General features: G+C 55.3%; 1 protein-coding gene across 4 annotated transcripts; it reads left to right on the top strand.

Moving 5' to 3' along the window:
- Positions 1 to 7,015: 7,015 nt before the first annotated feature.
- Positions 7,016 to 25,002, top strand: TOP3B (DNA topoisomerase III beta). 4 transcript variants are annotated; one of them, XM_057527124.1, is made up of 18 exons: positions 7,016 to 7,094; positions 11,122 to 11,299; positions 12,377 to 12,508; positions 13,556 to 13,662; positions 14,197 to 14,271; positions 15,399 to 15,595; positions 15,984 to 16,140; positions 16,872 to 16,985; positions 18,384 to 18,474; positions 19,178 to 19,332; positions 19,437 to 19,542; positions 20,213 to 20,359; positions 20,441 to 20,614; positions 22,043 to 22,171; positions 22,494 to 22,643; positions 22,992 to 23,092; positions 23,610 to 23,811; positions 24,453 to 25,002. In XM_057527124.1, the coding sequence occupies exons 2-18, from the start codon at positions 11,230 to 11,232 to the stop codon at positions 24,929 to 24,931; spliced, it is 2,586 nt and encodes an 861-aa protein (XP_057383107.1). In that variant the 5' UTR covers positions 7,016 to 7,094; positions 11,122 to 11,229; the 3' UTR covers positions 24,932 to 25,002. The 4 variants fall into 4 exon arrangements, with proteins under 4 accessions (XP_057383107.1, XP_057383109.1, XP_057383108.1 ...); XM_057527125.1 differs by having other exon boundaries at positions 7,018 to 7,080; XM_057527126.1 differs by lacking the exon at positions 12,377 to 12,508.

The raw sequence follows: 25,002 nt of genomic DNA, 5'->3' as shown, positions 1-25,002 counted from the left end.
TGGTTGTCCATTTTATTGGCATACAGTTGTTTGTAGTAGTCTCTTATAATCCTTTGTATTTCTGCAGTGTCAGTTGTGATTTCTTCTTTTTAATTTCTAATTGTATTCATTTGCGTCCTCTCCCTTTTTTCCTTGTTGAGTCTGGCTAAGTATTTATCAATTTTGTTTATCTTCTCAAAGAACCAGCTTTTAGTTTTTTTGATCTTTGCTATTGTTTTCTTTGTTTCTATTTCATTTACTTCTGCTCTAATCTTTATGATTTCTTTCCTTCTACTGACTTTGGGTTTTCTTTGTTCTTCTTTCTCTAGTTGTTTTAAGTGTAGGGTTAGATTGTTTATTTGAGATTTTTCTTGTTTCTTGAGGTGAGATTGAATTGCTATAAACTTCCCTCTTAGAACTACTTTTGCTGCATCCCATTGTTTTTGGGTCATCATGTTTTCATTGTCATTTGTTTCTATGTAGTTTTTAATTTCTTCTTTGATTTCTTCTGTGATCTCTTGGTTATTTAGTAGCACACTGTTTAGCCTTCATTTATTTGTGTTCTTTACAGTTTTTTCCCTGTAATTGATTTCCAGTCTCATAGCGTTGTGGTCAGAAAAGAAGCTTGATAAGATTTCAATTTTCTTAAATTTTCCAAGGCTTGATTTGTGACCCAAGATGTGATCTATCCTGGAGAATGTTCCGTGTGCACTTGAGAAGAAAGTGTATTCTGCCATTTTTGGGTGGAATGTTCTACAAATATCCATTAGATCTATCTGGTCTATTGTGTCATTTAAAGCTTGTGTTTCCTTATTTATTTTCTGTTTGGATGATCTGTTCATTGGTGTAAGTGGGGTGTTAAAGTCCCCTACTATTGTTGTGTTACTGCCGATTTCTCCTTTCATGGTTGTTAGCATTTGCCTTATGTATTGAGGTGTTCCTATGTTGTGTGCATAAACATTTATAATTGTTATATCTTCTTCTTGGATTGATCCTTTGATCATTATGTAGTGTCCCTCATCTCTCTTAACAGTGTTTATTTTTTTATTTTTTTATTTTTTTTTAAATATTTATTTATTTGGTTGTTCCAGGTCTTAGTTGCAGCAGGCAGGCTCCTTAGTTGCAGCATGCATGTGGGATCTAGTTCCCTGGCCAGGGATCGAACCCGGGCTCCCTGCACTGGGAGTGCAGAGTCTTAACCACTGTGCCACCAGGGAAGTCCACAGTGTTTATTTTAAAGTCTATTTTATCTGATATGAGTATTGCTACTCCAGCTTTCTTTTGATTTCCATTTGCATGTAATATCTTTTTCCGTCCCTTCACTTTCAGTCTGTATGTGTCCCTAGGTCTGAAGTGGGTCTCTTGTAGACAGCATACATATGGGTCTTGTTTTTGTATCCATTCAGCCAGTCTATTTCTTTTGGCTGGGGCATTTAATCCATTTACATTCAAGGTTATTATCAATATGTATGTTCCTATTACCATTTTCTTTATTGTTTTGGGTTTGTTTTTGTGGGTCTTCTTCTTCTCTTGTGTTTACTGCTTAGAGAAGTTCCTTTAGCATTTGTTGTAAAGCTGGTTTGGTGGTGCTGAACTCTCTTAGCTTTTGTTTGTCTGAAAAGCTTTTGATTTCTCCATTGAATGTGAATGAGATCCTTGCTGGGTAGAGTAATCTTGGTTGTAGATTTTTCTCTTTCATCACTTTAAGTATATCCTGCCACTCCCTTCTGGCCTGCAGAGTTTCCACTGAAAAATCAGCTGATAACCTTATGGGGATTCCTTTGTACATTATTTTTTGTTTTTCCCTTGCTGCTTTTAATATTTTTTCTTTGAATTTAATTTTTGTTAGTTTGATTAATATGTGTCTTGGTGTGTTTTTCCTAGGGTTTATCCTGTATGGGACTCTCTGTGCTTCCTAGACTTGGGTGACTATTTCCTTTCCCATGTTAGGGAAGTTTTCAACTGTAATCTCTTCAAATATTTTCTCAGACTGTTTCTTTTTCTCTTCTTCTGGGACCCCTATAATTCGAATGTTGGTGCGTTTAGTGTTGTCCCAGAGGTCTCTGAGATTGTCTTCAATTCTTTTCATTCTTTTTTCTTTATTCTGCTCCTCAGCAGTCATTTCCACCATTTTGTTTTCCAGCTCACTTATTTGTTCTTCTGCCTCAGTTATTCTGTTATTGATTCCTTCTAGTGTATTTTTCAGTTCAGTTATTGTGTTGTTCATCTTTGTTTGTTTGTTCTTTAGTTCTTCTAGATCTTTGTTAAACATTTCGTGTATTTTCTCAATCTGTGCTTCCATTCTATTTCCGAGTTTCTGGATCATCTTTACTACCATTACTCTGAATTCTTTTTCAGGTAGATTGCCTATTTCCTCTTCATTTATTTGGTCTTGTAGGTTTTTACCTTGCTCCTTCATCTGTGACATATTTTTTTGCCATCTCATTTTTTTTTTTTTTTTATGAGTGGGATTGTGTTCCTGCTTTACTGGTTGTTTGGCCTGAGGCTTCCAACACTGGAGTTTGTAGGCTATTGGGTAGAGCTGGGTCTTGGTGCTGAGAGGAGGACCTCCATGAGACCTCACTCCAATGAATAGTCCCTGGGGTCCGAGGTTCTCTGTTAGTCCAGTGGTTTGGACTCGGGGCTCCCACCGCAGGAGCTTTGGCCCGACCCCAGCCTCGGGAACCAAGATCCCAAAAGCCGTGTGGGGTGGCAAAAAAAAAAAACAAAACAAAAAAAAGTAAAAAATAAAATAAGACTGGAAAACTAACAGATATGTTAAAAAGAACATAAAAATAAAAATAGAGGTGAATCAACAACCAGAGGGTACATCAGTACCACAATAGTAAAAAAGAGGAGGAGGGAAAAGGAAAAAAAAAAAAAAGAAAGGGGGGGAAAGGCCTTGGCTGTGGAGGGCGGGGCCTAAGCAAGGGCGAGGTTTCGGCGGTTGGCAGGGCCAATACTCAGGACCCACAGGGCTGAAAAAGGCCCTGGGGGGGCTTCCCTGGTGGCGCAGTGGTTGAGAATCTGCCTGCCGATGCAGGGGACGTGGGTTCGAGCCCTGGTCTGGGAAGATCCCACATGCCACGGAGCAACTGGGCCTGTGAGCCACAATTACTGAGCCTGCGCGTCTGGAGCCTGTGCTCCGCAACAAGAGAGGCCGCGATGGTGAGAGGCCCGCGCACCGCGATGAAGAGTGGTCCCCACTTGCCGCAACTGGAGAAAGCCCTCGCACAGAAACGAAGACTCAACACAGTCATAAACAAATAAATAAATAAATAAATAAATAAAAATTAAAAAAAAATAAAAATAAAGGTATAAGAGTTGATAAAATTGAGATGAAAGTTTATAAAAAAAAAAAAAAAGGCCCTGGGGGCTGTGGGGGGTGGGGCTTAGGCTCAAGGAACAGAAGGGGCCCAGGGGTGCCCCCCAACCATTGTCTCAGAGGGCAGGGGACCTCACCTGGGAGGCCAGCAGGCTTCCTGGACTCGAGTGTGTGGGACAGACGCCCTCCTCTACTCTCCTGCTCCTCTGGTCTGGGGTCTGGGAGGGCCCCTCCTGCCTGCCTTTCCTGATCTCCCCAGCCTCAGGGGCGCTGATCCTGCCTGGCCTTCACTTCTCCTCCCCCCTCAGCCCCCCTACGTCCTACTGGTTCACTTTGGGGTTCTTCCCGTCTCCTTGGGCGTCAGAGTCCCCCACCAGCAGCCAGCAGGTGCCCTAGTTGTGGGGAGACGCCAACTCTGTGTCTTCCCACACTGCCATCTTGACTCTGCCTGCCCTTTATTTCTGATAAAATAATTTGTCTCTCTGTTCTTTTGGGTGTGGAATCCGTGTCCTCCCCTCCCCCACCCCCTGCATCACCAGGGAGCCTGAGATATTGGCAGACAGGAAACCTGGGGGCTGGTTGATCAGGCCCCAGGGACAGCCCCACCAGGCCCCTGCTGCCCCAGGACATGGGCCTGGACTCTGCCACTGCTCTGCCCCAGGCCCATGCCACCCCATAGAATAACACCCAGTGACATCCTCAGACGGAAATGGACAGTTGGGTTGGAAATGGGAAAAATGGAGAACAACCCAGTCCAGGGGAGGGTGAGACTTAAAGGAATAACATTAATAAATTTACGCCTATAAAATTGACCACAAAGATGAAATAAACAAATTCCTTGGAAATCAGTTTCCCAAAAGAAACAGAAGAATACATAGTAAATCTAAAATGTCCTATATCTGCTAAAGAAACAGAATCTCTGGGACTTTCCTGGTGGCACAGATAGAATCTGCCTGCCAATGCAGGGGACATGGGTTTCAGCCCTGGTCTGGGAAGATCCCATATGCTGAGGCACAACTAAGCTCATGGGCCACAACTACTGAGCCCGTGTACCACAACTACTGAAGCCCGTGCACCTAGAGCCTGTGCTCCACAACAAGAGAAGTCACTGCAATGAGAAGCCCATGCATCACAACAAAGATTAGCCCCCGCCCGCCGCAACTAGGGAAAGCACGCGTGCAGCAATGAAGACCCAATGCAGCCAAAAATAAGTAAGTAAATAAATAAACGAAAAAATATTTTTTTAAAAAAGAAATAGAATCTCTAAATTTTTCAGTTTTCCCCCCAAGAAAGCCCCATGTCTAGATGGCTTCCCTATGAATTTCCGTAAGCATTTAAAGCCCTAACACTAGCCCTACTGAGGCCCCACTGCTAGAGGTGAGCAGCCCGGCTCACCTGCCCCCCCAGTGAAGAGAGGAGGTCCTCTCTGTGCAGATCAGCTCCCCTCCTTAGCGCCGGGCCCGCCCTCCCTGCGTTCTGTCAAGATGGCCCCGCGAAGGGTGCCCTGGGCAGGCACTGGAAGGCAGCGCTGGGCCCCTGGGGCACTGAGCACCGGGAGGCAGGAGTTGGTGCCCCCGTGCAACGGCCTCCGCATCTCTCAGGGACGTGCCCACAGCGCCCCCTGATGCTTACGAAAGGGTATTACGGGCACTGCTTGCTGACTCCAGCCTTCCCTGGCCCTGAATCCCCACACACGCACACGCGCGCGCGCGCACACACACACACACACACACACACACGGCAAATTCAACCCTTAACAGGAGCGTTTAGGAGAGAGTACCTATTAGAAATGTTCCTTGTCGGAGGGATAAATTAGGAGTTTGGGATTAACATATATACACTACTATATATAAAATAGATAAATGAGAAAGACCTACTGCATAGCACAGGGAACTATATTCAGTATCTTGTAATAACCTATAATGGAAAAGAATCTGAAAAAATATATATATAGGTCCAGCCAAACTGACTTCCAAGTATAAAAGTCACAGTGGTTTATGGTCTATCAATATACCATAGTTAGCCACGAAGGCAGACATGCATGTGGAGCTGACATAAGATGAGAGCACAAGAAACAGGAAAATGCCTCTGGGATTCAGCTGCCTAGTTTTGAAACTTGGCTCTGTCATTTACACCTGTGTGACTTGTTTCCTCATAAAATCAAGATAATAACAATATCTAGTCCCTAATGTTGCAACGAGAATCAAATGCATTAAAAATAGAAATGTGCCTAGAACAGAGTAAGCATGGGGTGGTGTTGACTTTTTTTTTTGACCGTGCTGCGATCCTAGTTCCCCCACCAGGGATCGAACCTGCGCCGCCCACATTGGAAGCACAGAGTCTTAACCACTGGACTGCCAGGGAAGTCCTGGTGTAGACTATTAACAGAACTATGAAGACCGTGGTCCAGCCTGTGCCCAATCAGAGAGCAGAGAGACCCAGGAGCTCTCAGCCATATCATCCACCACACCCAGCACCCATGCATAAGTAAGGAAGGTCTAAGGGTCCCTCTGACTCTGAGTCATTTGTCCACGTAAAGGTCACCAGGACAGCCTGACGGCAGCTCCCTGGGAGGTCTGTGGGGAGGACTCAGCTGCAGGGCTGCCCAGGCACAGAGCACAGGCCAAATGCAGTTTCTCAGCGCTGATGGAGACCCCCAGGCTTCCAGAGCAGACCACTCAGCGCCCCCTGGGTGTCCAGGCCTCAAGTCCTTCCCCCTACTCTGCAGAATGAACCCCTGAGCTGGGTTAAATGATGGAGGAGCTCTGGTTTTGCCTCTCTGCCAACTGGTGGCACCCGGGATCCAACATTAGCCCTGGACTCCTTAAGTGGGGGCTGTGTGGAGACAGATGGATCAGGATGGTGGCAGCCAAGGCAGGGATGATTGATAGGATCTCAGATATATTTTGAACATAGTGATAGATAACGGGTGAGAAAAAGAGAGGAATCCAGAATGCCTGCAGGCACTGGGCTTGAGCAACCAGGACGATGGAGTTGCCATTTTGGAGATGGAGAACCTGCCAAGGAATGGGTTTGCACCAGGAGTTCTGTTTTGAAAGTGAAATCTCAGTGTGACTCAATTTTTGGGCATTTCTCAATCTTAATTTGACCGTAGAATTTTTCTTTTTCCAGACTATGAGGGCTAGTCTTCCAATAAAGGCAAGTTGGGGGAAATGTCTAAGGTAGCAAAGGAATTGTGTGCACGCTATTATTTAAAAGATATTAAAATAAAGCCACGAAAATTATTTTAAACCTTCCATAAACCTATTGCTATAACACAAAAAATTACTTTTATTTTCCAATTCATCTTCCAGATATGTTTTACATAGTTCATTCACTCATTCCACAAATGTTTATAGCATTGAAAGAAGCTGCTATACACGCATCTGTAGTTTTTAGTTTTTAGTTTAATTATTAGCAGTATACATGTTTTCATGCTTAACATCCAGTTTTCATCTTTGTAGATAATTATTATTGCCTCCCCGCGGCGAGGAAGAACCGGGTGGAGGGCTTGGGGACCCTGGCCAGGGTGGGGTTTGGGGACCTCTGCGGACCCAGGCGGGGAGGGGTCGGGTGGGGTTTGGGGACCCGTGTGGCCCCCGCGTGCTAGGGCCGACTGGAGGACGTGCCCTGGAACGCGCGAGCCTCGGAACCTGTGGACGCGGGCGTGCGGCGCCGGAGGGCAGAAGGGGACGCCGTCCGCAGACGGACCCGGAAGCAGGTCGCCTCCGGCTGCCGGGAGCGGGAGGCGGAGCGGAGCGGGACCCGGGACGCGGGTGAGCGGCGAACGGTGAGCAGTGGGAGGCGGGCGGCTCGGGGTGTGGGCCGAGCCCCGCAGCTGGGAGCCGGTCCCGGCCGGGCTCTGCATTCTCGGCGCCTCCTCCCGGGCCAGTGGGTACGGGGAGTGACCGGAGGGAGCAGGCTCTGTGGCTGGAGCCTCTCCGCGCCGAGTCCCCCGCAGCCCCCCAAGGCGGGGTCCGCGTCGCAGGCGGGGACAGAGGCCGCGCCGCGTCGGGCAGGGTCGGGGTCCAGGCGTCGCCCGCCGCCCCCGGCCCGGTCCGGTCTGGAGGGCGCCGGGGTGTACTTCTCTGAGTAGTTGGTGTAGACGCGGGGGGTGGGGTGCCGAGGGCACTTTTGTGGACAAATTAGCTGGAATCCTGGGAAGTATTTTCTCACAGTGGCCTCGTCTTCCTTTTTTGTCGGTCAGCCTGTGAGAACAGGACGTGAGAAAGTCACCCCAACGCGGGCTTGGTGGCCAGCGAGCCATGGAGTCCCTAGAGACTTGCCAAAGATCACTGACACTAGTCTGTATTGTTCTGAACCTCAGTCTACTCATAGTTTAAAAAGTTACAGCACAGGCTTCGTAGGGTTGCTAGCAAGATTAAACAAAGTAGCGTTTACAGCTGTAGCGTGCCTGCAAAGGAGGAGCTTAAGAAAGGGTTCTTTCCCTGACTCCATAGGTGTTTGCTAAAGTCACTAAGGTGGGAAATCCTAGGCCTGTAAATGCCGTGCAGACCACTGCTAGGCCTCCACTCCCAAGCTGAATCCACCTGTGCATAAGACACTGACATGGAAGGACTTTATCCACCGTGTCTCCCAAGGACATGTACCATTGTGGTATCGCTGGTGAGTTGACAGGCTAATAACAGGCTAACCTCTACTTTCCTTGACTTTCAGCCCTCTTAATTACAGCCCTAATTTGGGGTGTTTGCTGTCAACATCCTCTTAGCACTTGCTAATCTCCCTTTTTGAAATAAGGCAACAATCTTCAGGCTCGGAGCTTTGGCAGGCAACAAGATCAAACTTGACAGGCCATGTAGGTTACTGGAAAGAATGTAGTTCTGGTTATTGATTACAGGCTTTCAGCTCCTAAGAGGCTATGAAATTTCCCTTTTTTATATATTTAAGCTTTTTCTTCAAGGCAGAAACTTAAGTGAATAATAATGTTGGTAAGGCAGAGTTATTAAGATGGTGTACAAATGAAGTTTGCAAGCCACTGCTCTCAGCTTCTGTTCTCATTGGCTTCCATTTTGAAATTGGAGATGTGCCTTAATGGAAAAATAGGGAGGCCCCAAGATTATCACAGGCAATTAATCAGTTAAGACTGCCAAAATCTTTTAAAAGGTGGAACCTGGTGCATTTTAAAAAGAAAAAAGAAAAAAAAAAAGTACCTGGCTGGAAGTAAGGAAGCATGAGTTTCAGCCCCAACTTGGTAAATTTCCCAACTTACCTTTGGAAAATCGCTTTCTCTGGGTCTTAGTTTGTTCTCTCTTGAGATGGTTGTACTGGATCATCACCAAGACTCCTTCCCCCAGGATTCCATGATTCCATATCCTTAAAGAAAGTGATTTTTTTCCCCTAATAAAGCAGTGGTACTCAGGAGGTTACAAACTACTTATGCAGTAGTGGAGTATAAACTGTTAAACCAGAACCCCTGTTTCTTTAGAGCCAGAGCTGCTGGAGACAGGCCACATATCAACTGTGGAATAGCAGCTACACAGTGACAGGTGGACAGGTGCTCTGAAATTGGGACTGATGCTGATGTGACTTTTGTGACTGTCCAATTGTATCCCTTGTCCTGGATAAATGAGGTAATCCCTTTGAAGATGCTAGGGCAAAATGTTTGTCTCTAAAGGGATCTTTACAGAAGAATATGTTAATTATTTACTGGAAGAGTATTTAGGATCCTTAGGTATGAAGGGGAGTAGTGGAGATGTAAAACTTCCAGAAACACCATGGAAAATAGAACACTGAGGGGCTTCCCTGGTGGCGCAGTGGTTAGGAATCCACCTGCCAATGCAGGGGACACAGGTTCAAGCCCTGGTCCGGGAAGATCCCACATGCTGCAGAGCAACTAAGCCCAAGCGCTGCAACTACTGAGCCTGCGCTCTAGAGCCCATGAGCCACAACTATTGAGCCTGCGTGCCACAACTACTGAAGCCCGCGTGCCTAGAGTCCGTGCTCCATGACAGAAGCCACCGCGGTGAGAAGCCCGCGCACCGCAACGAAGAGTAGCCCCCGCTTGCTGCAACTAGAGAAAGCCTGCACACAGCAACGAAGACCCAACACAGCCAAAAATAATTTTTTTAAAAAAAGAAAAAAGAGCATTGAGTAGGTGAAATGTTTGCAATACTCTTACAGATTTAAAGTCAGTTTTTCAATTTTAGATATCAAAGAAAGTATTTTTATTATTCACTTTGCAGGTAAAATTGCTCTTTTATTTATTCAGTCAGTATTTGCTTATCGTCTGTTACTTGTCATTAGAGTAACAGCCCTATCCTCTTGGATACAGACGTTCTAGGAACTGTGAGACAAAAAAATAAATACGTAGCTGGAGAGGCTCTCGGGTATAGTGGTCAGTGCTGTAGGGAAGCAAAGCAGGGCTGCCGCTCCACCCAGGATGCTCACGGAGGCTGAACAGGATGAGGGCTGCGCATGTGTGTTTAGGTCCTGCCGCTTGATCTCTGGTTTTCCCGACCCTGCGATTCCTGCCGTGGGGCAGCACAGCAGCCCCACCGAGGACACTGGCAGGACAATTACACCATAATTGCTGGCTGCTCTTGTGACGCAGAAGTGAGAAAACCTAAGGGAACATTTTAGGATAAGTCCTTCCTACTTTGGAAGGGATGGGAAACTCCCTTTGCTGCCAGTTTCCCCTTCTGGCCTCTGGCTTCTGTGGGTGAGGGAAGGGGAGTCCCTGGGCTGCCTTAAAACTCTGCCCCTGGACACTGTACAGCTCATGCCTGCCCTGTGCCGCCCCTGCTCTGCTCTGCCCCTCATGGCACAGGGCGACACACTGAGCGTGCAGTGGGTGCTCTGTAAATCATGTGGGATCCCTGAGCTCATCCCTGGATGTGGGGCTGCTACGGCCACATGCTCGTAGTTTTGAGAGACGTCATCAAGTCACTCCGGTCAAATTCCACCAGCCACGTCCGGGTCTGCATGCCCCGCAGCTCCACCACCTGCAACCCTTGCTGGTGACATAAGTACAGGCCCGTTCTAGCTGTACTTTGCTTGGGGGAATGTTTTGGACATCAGGTCATACCGTAAAGGGCTAATTTCCTCATTATCTAAATGACTCCTAAATAAGACAGCAACCCTCTTGGAAAAAATGGGTGCAAATATGAATAAACAGCTCACAGAAAAGGATCCATCCTGTCTTTCCCTAAAAGAGGGAGAACCCTTTAAAGAAGAGTTAGTGCCTGAGCCGGGCCTTTGACAGTAGAGCTGCCTTCCCCAGGATCCGTGGAACATTCCAAGCAAACAGATGTATTTTTTTCTTTAGACGACAATGTCCAATTTAACCAGCCAGACCCTGGCCTGCAAAGTGAGAGGTGGGGCAGGGCAAGTGGGGAGGTAGGTCAGAGCCTTTTGCAAAGGGTCTCTCGAGCTCTGCTGGGGGCTGGATCTCCTGGCCAGTGGGTCTCAGCCCAGTCGGGAGTCAGGAGGACATGGGTGCCCAGCCTGGGCATCTGCATTGGGTAAAGTGCCCAGGGCATCCTCATGCTCAGCCAAGGTGAGGATGCAGTCTCAGCCCTGGGGGTAAACGACGGCTCCACGGGAGGGGGACCAGGCCCAAAGGCCCCCAGGGCTTCCTAGCATGGATCTGGGGACAAAATCAGCCTGGGGTCATGGGGCCACCTCAGCTTTTCAAACAAAGCCGTGGTCCCGATCCAGTTCAGTTGCCCTAGGCAGTTGTCTGTCAGGTGCCTTCACGTTTCCCCGAGTTTCTTTTTCTTGCCTCGGGTTTGTTTTGTTGTTTAAAGGGAGAGGTTCCACTGGAAGCATCGTTGTTTTCTGTGTGTCTTTTCTCTTAGGAGTTGGCATGGCAGCAGCGTGACGCTGCCCTAGGGCAGTGTGTGAGCTGTTTCACTGCCATTTCCCTGAGAGCAGAGTGAGGCAGGGTGCTGGCAGCCTGAGACGAGATGAAGACGGTGCTCATGGTGGCTGAGAAGCCGTCCTTGGCCCAGTCCATCGCCAGAATCCTCTCTCGAGGTAGGAGGGCAGCCCCAGCGCTCTCAACGGCTTTGATCTGTGAGCATGGGCGTTCCTGCTCTGCAGGTCAATCCTTTCTTCTTCCTAAGCAACCCCAGCCCGCTGGAGTCAAGTCTGTTCAGGACAGCAGGCGTGGATGAAGCCCTCGGTCACTTAGTCACTTAGTCCCTGTGGGGTGCGATTACTGCCACGCTGAGCGTGAGCCGGGGCTCCCACAAGGTGCAGGTGCAGCTGGCAGCACGTGGCAGGCAGGCCACTGGATGAGTGCTGTGCCAGGCAGGCCACTGGATGAGTGCTGTGCCGGGCAGGGTGGTCGGTCACGAGCAGCAGAAATGAGCCCTGCTAACTTGCGCAGAAAGAGTCCACTGGGAGGACCCCACCCGGCCTAGTCTGCTGAGGCCATGCCATGGGCATCAGCACCACCGCCCTGTGGACACCCTGCTGCAGCTGCACCCATGCCCCTCACGCCACTTGATGGTGCCACGAGGCTGAGCCGTGCCCCTGAGACCCCAGGGCACTGGGAAAGAGAACACCTGCCCTTGCCTCACCCTGGCCCCTGGGTGGTTGGTGGGTGCTGGGGACCCAGAGATGGCAGGCGTCCACGTTGACCTCCCCTCAGTCCAGCGGCTGAAGGAAGAGGAGACCCCAGGGCAGCAGGCTGAGAAGTCATCTGAAGGAGAAGGGAGACCCCGGAAGTGCCCGGTCCCCAGAGGCCGAGAAAGTTCAGGGAAGAGGCCATTGGTTGGGAGTGGAGAGGTCACCCTGGAGTTCGATAGTTAGGGGGTCTCTGGGGAACCTCTGAGTAGGGTTTGAAAGGGGCAGAAATCAGATTCAGGAGTGAACACAGAAATGCAGAGAATGACCCGAGAGTGTCTGCTCTTGAGCGTCCAGAGGGGGCGCTCCCGGCCCCCACACACACCCAGCTCTGCTCCCCTGAGAGCCGCTAGATCTCTCAGCACCCGGTGACTGCTGCGGCCTGAGGAATGTTGTCACTGACCACTGTGGGGAGGGGACCCTGGCCCTCCAAGAGGCAGCGTCAGGGCCCCGGGTCCCTGCATGGCTGTGCTTCTCCTGCAGGGAGCATGTCCTCACGCAAAGGGCTGAACGGGACGTGCTCAGTGCACGAGTACACCGGGACCTTCACTGGCCAGCTGGTCCGCTTCAAGATGACGTCCGTCTGTGGTCATGTGATGACCCTGGACTTCCTGGGTGAGCCTCTGCCCCCCTGCCCACCCTCCATTGCACTGAGGAGCCCTGCCTGGTGCTGCCCAGGGTCCAATTGGAGCCCAGGGCAGGCTCCGGGCAGAGAGGTTTGTCCAGAACCCGTGAGTCCTGAGGCCAGCAGACTGTGGAGAGCTGACCTGGGGTCCCTGTCCCAGTGGTGCCCCTTGGTCACTGTCTGCCCTGCACCTTCCTGTGCAGAGTGGAGGCAGTGGTCCCCACCTGGGCAGGGGCCTGGCTCGTGCAGGCATTCCACAGAGGGCTGCTGCCCCTCCGAGTATGACTTTTGTCCCGCAATCAGTCAGTGGTGATTGGAAGGCCAGCATCAGTGACCCAGTGGGGCTGGGAGCAGGGTCGCAGTTGATGTGGGTCCGACCTGGGCTCTGACCCTCACTCCACCGGAGCTGGGCCTCCGTGCATTTCTGCTTCTCGTGTGTGAAGGGTCTGAGATCAGTGCCATCGCCTCCCAGGACTGTTTGAGGCCCCAGTGGGGTGGGAGGTGCAACACTGAGCACGGGCCGCTCACAGCAAAGCCTCGGCAGTTCTTGCTCCCCTTGCGGCAGGGCATTCGGACCCTGAAGTCAGGGAGCTGGGGCTTGAACTTGGCTGTGTCTGACCAGCGAGGCCTAGAAGGAAGCCTACAGGCTGGGCACGTGAGGCCCGAATGCCAAGTAGAGAAGTGGGGGATGCGCTGGACGGGGGGCCTGAGGACACTGAGGGCCCCCGGGATCCGCTGAGCACCTGTCGGGGACCGGCCAAGTGCTGGGCGGGGAGAGGGTACAGAAACCAGCTGGAGGAGGAGACAGGGCATGAGTGGCAGTGAGACCGCCAGGAGCGGTGCCCCCAGCCACGGGGAACATCCGGGAGCAGCTCCCACACGTGGCTCAAGTGTGTTGTCGGCTCACAGCTCAGGCGAAGGGAGGTCCTGCTCTGGGCAAAGGGTTCTCCGAGCCTCGCCCTCCCCACCCTCCTCCTGGGGTCCAAGTCCCGGGAAGCGTGAAGTGTGATTCTGACGTCCAGTGCCTGTGTTTGTAGGAAAGTACAACAAGTGGGACAAGGTGGACCCCGCCGAGCTGTTCAGCCAGGCCCCAACGGAGAAGAAGGAGGCCAACCCCAAGCTGAACATGGTGAAGTTCCTGCAGGTGCGTCCTGAGCGTGAGGGAGCACCCCCTTCCCGCCCCCATAGGTGCCCTTAGGCCCCCTCCTCCCCCACAGTCAGCCTGGGCTCCCCGGCGCCCGGGGCAACATCCTGCTTTTAAAATAGTTTGGTGGTGGTGATTTCCTAATTTTAAAACAAATGCATACATGTGATGAAAATTAGAAAATACAAGTAAGTAAAAAGAAGAAAAATTAATTATAATTTCACTATCCGAGACAACTACTGTTAATACTTAGTTATTTCATTTTAGCTTTTTTTTAAATGCGGTTTTGGAGGTTACGATCACGTGGCATTTATAACTTTTTTGTCCAAAAAACAGCAGTTCTGAACTAAATTCTTTGCTGAGAGGTTAAGCCAGCCTGACTGTAGCCAGCTCCTTGGCTCAGCCTGGGCCCTGCCCTGGGCTCCAGGGCTCAGGGTGATCGGGGGCCGGGCTCTGCTCCGCCAGCCGGGCGGGGGTGCCATGGGCAGGCACTGGGGGCCAAGGCAGGTGTGATTCCCCATGTGCTGTGCTCAGGTGGAGGGCAAAGGCTGTGACTACATCGTACTGTGGCTGGACTGCGACAAGGAGGGAGAGAACATCTGCTTCGAGGTGAGGGGGCTGGGGGTCCATACATCGGCCTTCCTGCCACTGTCATGCCCCTCCTGGGGCTGATGCTGCCAGGGGAACCACGGCACCGGCTTAAATTCTGGTGAGTCTGTAGATATTTTAAGATGCACGGGCTCTGCCCAGGGGAGGGAGTGTCCCTTTGCCTGAAGGGCACATTGTGAGGAAGGGCAGGATTTCCTAGATGGAGGACTGCCTGGAGGAGAGGGTGGGTTCTGAGCATCGCACCCTCCACCCTCCCGGCGCCATGCAGGGACTTTCCGCCAGTGCTGCTTGACACCCTTTCACATACCTCCTCCTTCTCCCCCCGCCCCCCAAGCTGTACCCTCCCGCCTCCCGCCTCCACCAGCCCCCAGGCGCTCCCCACCTCAGGCTGGAAGCAGGTGGCAGCTCCCAGGCCTGCCTCCCGCAGGAGCCCCTCAGGCTGGAACACCCCAGCTCTCACCTGGGACCTGGCACCTCAGGAAACTGTTCCCAGACACCCCTCTCCTGACCCCTCCCCTGCAGGGCTGCTCCTCCCCAGGGACCTTTGCATCTGGGGTGGAGAATGTTGGCAGCTCACGGGCTTTCTCCCCTCAGAAACGGAGCCACTCCCTCCCCATAAGGAAGATGCATGGCCAGGCTCCAGCGGCGACTCCCCTCCCGCTGCATGGCCTTCACTAACTCTTAGTGAGTCTGGGCTCCAGGCCCCCCAGGTCCCCCACCCTGCTCTAGCCCGGAGATGCACCGGCCCCACTCCTATCCACTGTGTTTTCTTCTTCTTTTCCCTTCTCTGTCTTTCTTCCAGTCTCTGGAAAGTCTCCCAAATCCCCTTGGCCCTCCCAGCACTCCCTCCTCTAGAAGGCGGGAAAGTGGGTGGAGCGGGGTGGACTTGGAGCCTGGGGTCCCTTGTGTCCCCGGCAGTAGCACCTCCTGGTTCGGGGGTGGAAACCACTGTAGGAAGAGAGGGGGCGGCAGTAGGAAGGGGCTTTGAACACAGCGGTGAACAGAAGGAAAGGAAGCGCATGGCAGGAGGCCCGTGGAGACTGAGGCTCTAGGAGGAGAGGGCAGTGGAGGGGGCCTGGCACCCAGGTGAGGTGAGGTGTGGGCATTATAGCCGGCCGCCTCCCCAGGTCCTGGACGCGGTGCTGCCTGTCATGAATCAGGCCCACAGCAGCGAGAAGACAGTGTTCCGGGCCCGGTTCAGCTCCATCACAGACACAGACATCTGCACTGCCATGGTCCGCCTGGGCGAGCCCGACCACAATGAGGCACTCTCAGTGGACGCACGGCAGGAGCTGGACCTGCGCATCGGCTGCGCCTTCACCAGGTGCCGCCAGCCCCCTGGCCAGGCCACTGCCTCGCCTGGCTCCCGGCCTCCCCCCAGGCCTGGTCGGCGACAGGAGATTGTCAGCATTTTTAAATCCCCAAGAAAACTGTCTCTTTAGCTGACGCAGACCACAGAGGTCCCCGCTCGACAAGCAGGGTGGGCAAGTCTTGAGGGGGTGGAGGGGCACGGAATAAAATAGGGCTTCCGGCCAGGGTGGACAGAGCCTCCACTCTTCCCTCTCCATCTTTTGAGCAGGGAGCAGTTGCCTTGGCCTCCTCCCACACCCGCCAGCCAGCCTCCTGCCCGACTCCCACGAGCAGCTAACGATGATGTATTTGAGTGAATGTTTGACCGAAATGTCCTCCTCTCCCCCCACCCCCCTTTATAGGTTTCAGACTAAATACTTCCAGGGGAAATACGGCAACCTAGACAGCTCGCTTATCTCCTTCGGGCCATGCCAGACCCCCACGCTGGGCTTCTGCGTGGAGAGACATGATAAAATCCAGTCCTTCAAACCGGAGACCTACTGGGTGCTGCAGGCCAAGGTTCACTTCCTTTTCCTGTTCATGCTGGGTCTTTCCGGGTTTGGGTATGGATTCTGAGAGCCTCCATCATCATTGTCATAGTCCCCAGGCCAAGGGCACAGCTGTAGGTGGCTGTCCCATCAGGAAGTGGTTGTGGGTGCCCAGGGAAGGGCCCCCAGCCTTCGTGGAGGCTGTAGGACAAGGCCAGGCCTGGACGCTCTGGCAGCTCAGGGTGAGGTCACCCTCCAGGCCCACGGTTGGGGTGGTCAGGTCCAAGGACTGGACTGAGGGCCACGGGCTGCTGACTTTCGAGCTTCTAAGAAGTCTTGGAACCCCTGCTCCAAGTAAAAAGGAAGGTTTTTGTAAGATTTAGAGCATAATACAGAGCTACTTCAATCAACACAGGGCTGGGGTCTCCTAGGTGGGACCACATCGAGTGCCAGCGGGGCTTAGGGGATGAGAGGTGGGGGCTCTGACGCTCCCTAAGGACACCTCAGCCTCGGCTTGAGGCTCGCCTCCTGAGGCCATCTGGCTGATCTCAGCAAGGAGGCCTCGTGTCAGAGCAGCCTCCACTTGGGGAGGGGCTGGGCCTCAACTTGCACATCTGCGGCTGCGTACCTGAACAGGTACAGCCGAGACACTTTAGAGGCAGGGCCCAGGCGAGGACCAGCTCTGTCTGCCCCGATTCTCCCTGCTGGCGCTGGCTCACCTGGATGCTTTCTCTCCCGGACTCTCCTGTTCCCCTCCTGCAGGTGGATGCCGATAAGGACCGATCCCTCCTTTTGGACTGGGACCGAGTACGCGTGTTCGACCGGGAGATCGCACAGATGTTCCTGAATATGACCAAGCTGGAGAAGGAGGCCCAGGTGGGCTGCTCCACCCACGTCAGTCCCACCTGCCTTGGGGGGGCCTCGGAAGACTCTGCTGACCTAGGCTCATATCTTTCTCTGCCTTTCTGGAACACAGACACTTTTTAGACAGAAGAATGGTTACTCACGACATGCTCCCCCTAAGAAATTCCTGCCCAGGCCGTAGCTGCCGTGCACCACATGCCTGCTCTGAGCCCTCCACGTGCCCTGTGGGCATTACCTCCTTTGGGGGGATTCCACCCAGATGTCCCTTTTCTGTGACACCTCAGGCTAACAACTAGAGGCCCCTATGTACATCAAGAACCCGCCCAGGTCCCACAGCCAGCACGGGCGTCTCTGGGTCATCAGCTTTCGTGGCCTTCATGTGCTACGTTTCTTACTCAGGTTTTCACAAATTGGAAAGCATGGGCTGCGTGGCTGTTAGGAAGAGGTTGATGCCACCTGGCAAGTGGCTGGCCGCATGGGTGGGGGCATGTCCGTGGCCGTGACAGCTTATGCCTTGCAGTTGTGACGGCCCCCATGGTCACTGAGGCTCGCCCGGCCTCCTTCAGCCGCCTTCTCTCCTCCTTCCTGAACCTTCCTGGGCGTCCCCTTGCCCAGGGCAGTTGACTCAGGCTCCAGAACTTCCCCTAAAGCTGCCCCGTGCTTCTACCTGCAATGGCCACCCCATCTGAGTGCCCCCTCCCCTCCGCCCGTGATCCAAGCTGCCCCTGCTGCACAGACACCACTTGGCCTCAGTGTTAGCCCCACATCTGTCCAGAATTCAGGGGGCACGGCCCTGGCCAGGTCCACGTGAGGTTGGCAGGGGCGAGGGGTGGCGGTTGAGAGGTTTGGATTGTTTTTGCCACAGACAAAACAGTCATCTCTTCTGACAGCTGCTCAGCCCAGAGGCTGACGGTGATTACTCACCACCATTTTCCTTAAAGTGCGTGGTATTTACCAAGTTCCAAAGTGGTTACCCACTTTTAGAAGTTAGGAGATTTCACATAAAAAAATCCCAATTTCCAGCTTCTCCTGACAAATTGGCAGGTGTAGCAACACTAGTGGGCGTAGTGAGGGGTAAGCAGCTGCCCCTGCAACAAGCCCTCACCCCATGGCCCCCTGCGTGCCCCGCCAGCCCCGTGGCCTGGCAGACGCTGGCTCCTGTTGGGTTTCAAATATGCAGCCCTTTCTCCTGACTCTTCCCCTTTTCTCCAGGTTTTCTGTTTCCCTGGAAAAGAATTTTCTTTCATTTTCCCTTCCTGGGCCTGAACATATGTTCATTCAAGTCCTGAGTCCGCTGTGAAGAGAACTGGAGAAGCTGGGAGGGTAAAAGAGTCTAGACCCTTGGCCACATGTCCTGAGCCTGTCATGGTGTCTCCCTGCACCCATGTGTGAATCTGTTCTGTCCCCCAGGTGGAGGCCACGAGCAGGAAGGAGAAGGCCAAGCAGAGGCCACTGGCCCTGAACACTGTGGAGATGCTGCGTGTGGCCAGCTCTTCCCTGGGTGAGTGTGGACATTGCCTCAAAGCCCCCAGGAGACTTCTTGGGGCAGGCACGTGGCGTCTTGACAATAGCGATTGTGACGATGGCTGCTACCTGAGGGGGACAGCTGCAGTGGCGTCCCTGGTGCAGGGAGAGGCCAGGTGTGGGCGGAGCACTCGACAGGTGTGACAGCTGTGACGTGGCCCTGAGCCTCGTTTCCAGCATAGCGAGAAGGTTGTGCTGGAAGGTTGGTCTGGAGCTGGCAGCCTCCAGGCATTGGTGGCCCTTCTGCAGTCTCAGGAAACCGTGGGCACCATCCTCTCAGGGCAGCACCTCCAGGGATGCTCAAGGGGCAGCGATGACATGGAGTGACCGCTCGCTGAGGCCAGCTTCTGCAGGTTGGGGAGGATCAGGAGCACGAACCCCCATCAGTGCCCTGCAGCGCTGTGAGCGCGGACACACCCGGGGGCTCAGGACAGAGGGCGCGTGTGGACCATAGGGCGTGGGTGTGACCCCAGGCTGAGTAGGACACAGGCGCTCTGAAGGCCACGTTCAGCAGTACGGCTACCAGCGTCTCGAGGGTGACCCTGGGGTGTCCCCGCCCTGGTGGGGGAGCTTGGCCTTGGATCGGGCCGTGTGGCCCCCACCTCCCAGGAGCCTGGGCACCTGGCCCGGGGGTGCCTGCTCTCCTGGCGTCCGGGCTGCTGAGCCTGCATGTCCGGCAGGGATGGGCCCACAGCACGCCATGCAGACCGCAGAGCGGCTCTACACGCAGGGCTACATCAGCTACCCGCGCACCGAGACCACCCACTACCCCGAGAGCTTCGACCTGAAGGGGCCTCTGCGGCAACAGGCCAACCACCCCTACTGGGCCGACACGGTGAGGCCAGGACCCCACGGGCCAGGCCAGGATGGGCAGCCACTCCTCCCATGTGGGTTGGCAGCCATGCTCGGCTCATGCCTTGCTCCGGGCTTTCCCCTCAGGTGAAGCAGCTGTTAGCGGAAGGTATCAACCGCCCACGGAAAGGCCACGACGCTGGCGACCATCCCCCCATCACCCCCATGAAGTCTGCCACGGAGGCTGAATTAGGTATGGGGGCTCCCCCCCGGAAGTTTGCGCACGTGCAAACATGCACACACGCACGCGCACGCGCGCTTCAAGCTTCCCAGGAGGGCCGGGTGAGGAGCTTTGGCTACATGGCACCTTTGGACGGGGTCAGGCCCCATCAGCAGTGTGGGCCCCACCGGCCCCGGCTGCAGTGAAGGGGCCACCTGAAGGTTGTGCTCTGTCGCCATGGACGGGACAGGAGTGAAGTGGTGGCGGCAGGTGTGTGATGTGCGGGCAGGCGCTGGAGCAGGCCAGGCAGGAGACCACAGATGGAGTGGGATGAGACCGGGGCAGGGTGACAGGCTCAACCATGGGACGCCCTTACTTCCCACTCTCGAGGCCCTGCTGGTGGCCTGCGTGCTGGAAGAAGGCAGGAGAGGGAGACAGGAGCCCCTGTGCACAGCCCCAATCTGAAGCGATGGTGGCAGGTCACTTATGGGGTAGGTCGGGCCCTGAAGCGCAGTCCCACCCAGAAGCAGGGCCTGAAAGAGCCACCGAGGCCTGGAGATGCTTGCAATCCTTCCTGTATGTCCCCTCCCCCTTCGAGGGCTTAGAGCAGGCCAGCCCTGGCGCCCAGGCCCTGCTGCTGAAGCACGAGTGCCGGGGCTGCTTGGAGCCAGAGCCCAGCACTGAACAGCCGCGCCTGTTGCAGGCGGCGAGGCCTGGCGGCTGTACGAGTACATCACCAGGCACTTCATCGCCACGATCAGCCACGACTGCAAGTACCTGCAGAGCACCATCTCCTTCCGGATCGGGCCTGAGCGCTTCACCTGCACAGGCAAGACCGTCATCTCCCCAGGTAGGTGGAGCCAGGCGGGCGCCTCTCCCACCTCCGCAGACATGGCCACCAGCCCTGAGTGTTGGCGCCCGGTCTCCGCAGGTTTCACGGAGATCATGCCTTGGCAGAGTGTGCCCCTGGAGGAGAGTCTGCCCACCTGCCAGAGGGGTGACACCTTCACTGTGGCTGAGGTCAAGATGCTGGAGAAGCAGACGAGCCCCCCTGACTACCTGACGGAGGCCGAGCTCATCACGCTCATGGAGAAGCACGGCATCGGTGGGTCCACAATGCCTGGGATCGGTGGGTCCTAGGGCTAGGGCCCAGTGTGGCCAGCTGAGCCTGCAGGGTGGCCGCGGGCAGGCCCTCGCCGAGGCCTCCACCTCAGGACCTGGCCTTGCCTGTAAAGGCCAACACACACCCTCACAGGCACTAACTGCCACCCCCAGAGTTGAGTGCTGGCCCAGGTTGCCAGTGACTCACCCACAGGGAGGACACAAAACTCAGAACAAATCCACAAGGTGACAGGAAAGCCAAGTTCCCACGGCACTGCTTCCCTGCACAGGGAGTGGACGTGCCCCACCTGGGGAGCTTGTGAGCTCAAAAGTGGGGTCGCTGATGCACATGTCTCACGGGCGAGGGTCTCTCCTAGTCCCCAGGCCCAGGGGCTGTGACCCGAGGCCTCACACCCCAGGGGATGACCTTGTGCCGGTGCCGCCTCCCCAGGTGGTGCTTGCTCCGAGGGGCGCTGCCTGTTCCCTGATGGGCTCTCCCAGCTCACCGGGCCCCTCACAGTTGACAGGCTCTGGAGGGCTGTGGGACAACCAGGCCACGGTATCTGGACTTTGCTCCATCACTAACAGTCCCGCGGGTGCCTTGCCAGGGAGCCTCTTACCTGTGCCCGGGGTCCTGGTGACAGTGGTGGCCTTACCAGGAGAGCTGGGCTGCTGCTTCCAGGGGCCTGGGTGCCTGCAGTGGGTCCTGGTGGTCCTCAGCCTGCTGCGGGTGTGGGCGCTGCTCACACAGCACCCTCTGCCCCTTCTCGTTGACGGGACGTCCGTGGCTTCTCGTGGCCACACACTAGACAGTGTCACAGACCACCCGACAGCAGTCAAGGGTGGCCCTGTTGACTGGGGACCCCGGGGCTGTGGCCCGAGTGCAGGAGGTGCCACGGGAGTGTGCGGTGCAACACTGCAGAGCTGCATGGGGCTCAGAGCCTGGCCCACCTCATCTCACCAGCCATGGACCTCGAGGAACAGTAAAGGCAGCATCTGGCAGTGCCAGACGACCTTGATGTCTTTGGGGCAGGTGCACCCCGCAGCTGGGAGCCTGCCCTGGGGGCTGATCACGGGGGACCGGGAGCCAGCAAGCGGGCAAACCCGGGCAGGTTTTGGAGGACAATTTGTCAGGGAGGCTCCTCTGCATTTGGGGGGCTGGGGCCTTGGTTCTGGAAAGGTGTGGGTGCCGCAGGGTCAAGACAGGGAGAGGCCAAGGAGGGCACATTTCCAGATGTGAGGGGCAGGCGGCCGAGCTCTGTGACTTTGGTGGAGTTCCTTAGTCTCTCTGAGCTGGGAACATCGACGCTGGGTTCACAGGACAGCCCAGAGAAGGCCTGTGGTGCCCAGGGGCAGGGCTGAGAACCAGGGGCCACAAGGCAGGCGGGGGTGAAGGGGCAGCCAAGTCTGACAGGGCCCTGCTGTGTCTCAGGGACGGATGCCAGCATCCCCGTACACATCAACAACATCTGCCAGCGTAACTACGTGGTCGTGGAGAGTGGGCGCCGGCTCAAGCCCACCAACCTTGGTATTGTACTGGTGCACGGCTACTACAAGATTGGTGAGTGCAGCTGCCGGGCGCCTCCCCTCACAGACCCGGCCCTGCAGTGAGCCCGCAACTCCCACCGCAAGGAGGCCGCTTCGGCCACGCCCAGGACCTGCCGTAGCAGGGCTGATGGACACATGGGTGTGTGTCAGGGTCCAAAAGGGGGGACGTGGGCTCTTCCCTGCAGACTGGGCCCTGGGGTCCAGCGTCGTCCTGTGACGCTGTCTTGGAGATGAGGTGTCATGGCCACTCCACACGGGGTGCCGGGGGAGATCACAGGTGGGCGCAGCCCTGGCCCCATGGCACGAGGGCTCACAGTGCGTCCCCTACTCCGCAGATGCGGAGCTGGTGCTCCCCACCATTCGCAGTGCAGTGGAGAAGCAGCTGAACCTGATCGCCCAGGGTAAAGCCGACTACCGCCAAGTCCTGGCCCACACCCTGGACGTCTTCAAGAGGAAGTTCCACTACTTCGTGGACTCCATCGCGGGTGAGGCCTGCCTCTTCCCTGCTCCTCGGCCAGAGGACCCTGGTCAGGGCTGCCGCCTCCGGCAGTGATACCAGCTCCCAGATCCAGGCTCTGGGCTCCAGGCCATTGTCGGGATTACAGAGCAAGTGTAGTGACAGCACATGCAGCACACGCGGATCGTGTGACAAACAGGGCTGCCGCTTGCTGTTCAGTTACTGACGCAAAGACCCCCACCCTCAGGGGTGGCCGTATTTACCCTCAGACTCTTGGCCACGTGCGGTAGCTCCCTCCAGCCTGCCCAGTATACCGGCTGTCGTGGAGGTGGGCACCCCGGGGTCAGGGTGTGAGTCCCGCCCTGCTCACTTTCAGGCATGGATGAGCTGATGGAGGTGTCCTTCTCACCCCTGGCGGCCACCGGCAAGCCCCTTTCCCGCTGTGGGAAGTGCCACCGGTTCATGAAGTACATCCAGGTAGGGGGGAGGGGCCGGGAGGCACGGGGCAGGTGTGCACAGATGGGCGGTCTTGCCACCCCGCGGGCCTTGCTCCAGCTGCCTTCACACGGAGTGACGGGGGGTTCCTGGGCAGCTTTGCCAACAAACCCCCACCGCTGCCTCCAGACCCCAGCAGCACGTAAGCCATTAGGCCACTGAAACACGCACTGTCCATGTTCTCTTGACAACATGTTCCTTGCTGTCACGGATACTAATGTACGTGCAGAGATTTTAGCACTGCCTTTGTGTACGTGTGGAGCAAGTGTTCTGAGATTCAGTGATCAGGGATCCTTGCCTGAGAGGTCCTGGTGATATTCCACACTATGTGCTACCTACACGTGTTATGCATTAGCATCATGCATTATGTGTTACGTGTTATAGGTGTTACATGTTATGTCTTACGTGTTATGTATCCTATGTCTCGGGGAGAATGGGGGCGGGCAGGAGGGTCGGCAGCTCCAGCAAACCTGTGACCACCCCCCCGACTTTGCCACAGGCCAAGCCAAGCCGCCTGCACTGCTCCCACTGTGATGAGACCTACACCCTCCCCCAGAACGGCACCATCAAGCTCTACAAGGAGCTCCGGTGCCCGCTGGACGACTTCGAGCTGGTTCTGTGGTCATCAGGCTCGCGGGGCAAGAGCTACCCGCTGTGCCCATATTGCTCCAACCACCCACCTTTCCGAGACATGAAGAAAGGTGAGCCGTTCCCTCCCTAGCTAGCTCGCCTGTACCCCGGGCACCTGTGGTCCCTCCTCAGCACCAGCCCTGCTCATGCCACGCTGGACTCTGAGGGGACCCCGCGCCTACCATTCCTGAGCTCCCTGCACAGGGCCCCAAGGACCCAGGTGTGCTCGGGCACTGCTCAGGGCCCAGCCGGCCAGTCTGCCGCTCTCTGCCTAGTCGCGATTGGATGGTTGACCGTCGTCAGATCACTTGTGATCTGGGCAGTGGGCATGCTCCTGGGCTCGGGGGAGTGAGAGGATGCAGTGGGAGAGGGCCGCCCCCGGCAAGGGGTGAGCCCTCAGTCACCACCTTTCTCAGAGAGACACATCCCTGCCCTCCAGCAGCTTACAGGGCAGCAGATGGCCCCACCTGGGCCACGGGAAGCAAAGTAAAGGGGGGGTGGACTTGGCTGGAGGCCGTCCGGAAGCCGTCTGGAAACCTCAGAGTGGGGGGACGTCAAAGGTCAAGGAGGTCTCAGAGAAGAAGAGCCCAGGGCCGGCATGCACGGGGCGAGAGGAGCGCAATCTGCTGGGATGAGGGTTGGGGTGGAGGTCCTGAGGGTGGGTGGGCAGGCAGGTGGGTGTGCATAATGTTACCTCCCGCACTCCCCCCAGGCACAGGCTGCAACGAGTGCACACACCCCACCTGCCAGCACTCGCTAAGCATGCTGGGTATTGGCCAGTGCGTGGAGTGCGAGAGCGGTGTGCTGGTGCTCGACCCCACCTCAGGCCCCAAGTGGCGGGTGGCCTGCAACAGGTGCAATGTGGTGGCGCACTGCTTCGAGAATGCCCACCGCGTGCGTGTGTCTGCCGACACCTGCGGCACCTGCGAGGCCGCCCTGCTGGACGTCGACTTCAACAAGGCCAGGTCCCCACTGCCGGGCGATGGCACGCAGCACACAGGCTGCGTCTTCTGCGACCCCATCTTCCAGGAGCTGGTGGAGCTGAAGCACGCAGCCTCCTGCCACCCCATGCACCGCGGGCCTGGGAGGAGGCAGGGCCGGGGCCGGGGCCGGGGCCGGAGGCCAGCGGGGAAGCCAGGCACCAGGAGGCCCAAGGACAAGATGTCGGCCCTGGCCGCCTACTTCGTGTGACGGCCCTGCCTGGGCTCTGCATGGCGTCCTCTGGGTCACAGAAATCATTAAACACATTGTCTTCTCCAGAA

Source organism: Balaenoptera acutorostrata, chromosome 13, assembly GCF_949987535.1.
Source record: "Balaenoptera acutorostrata chromosome 13, mBalAcu1.1, whole genome shotgun sequence".
NCBI lineage: Eukaryota > Metazoa > Chordata > Mammalia > Artiodactyla > Balaenopteridae > Balaenoptera > Balaenoptera acutorostrata.
The sequence above is the reverse complement of the archived record's forward strand: the minus strand, read 5'-3'. Positions and strand labels throughout refer to the sequence as shown.

Excerpts from the sequence above, each read along its gene's own strand:
- TOP3B (XM_057527124.1), top strand. The coding sequence starts at position 11,230 with ATGAAGACGGTGCTCATGGTGGCTGAGAAGCCGTCCTTGGCCCAGTCC. Across the intron at positions 14,272-15,398 it reads GAGAGAACATCTGCTTCGAG|GTCCTGGACGCGGTGCTGCC; the intron begins GTGAGGGGGCTG and ends CCGCCTCCCCAG. Across the intron at positions 22,644-22,991 it reads CTTCGTGGACTCCATCGCGG|GCATGGATGAGCTGATGGAG; the intron begins GTGAGGCCTGCC and ends GCTCACTTTCAG.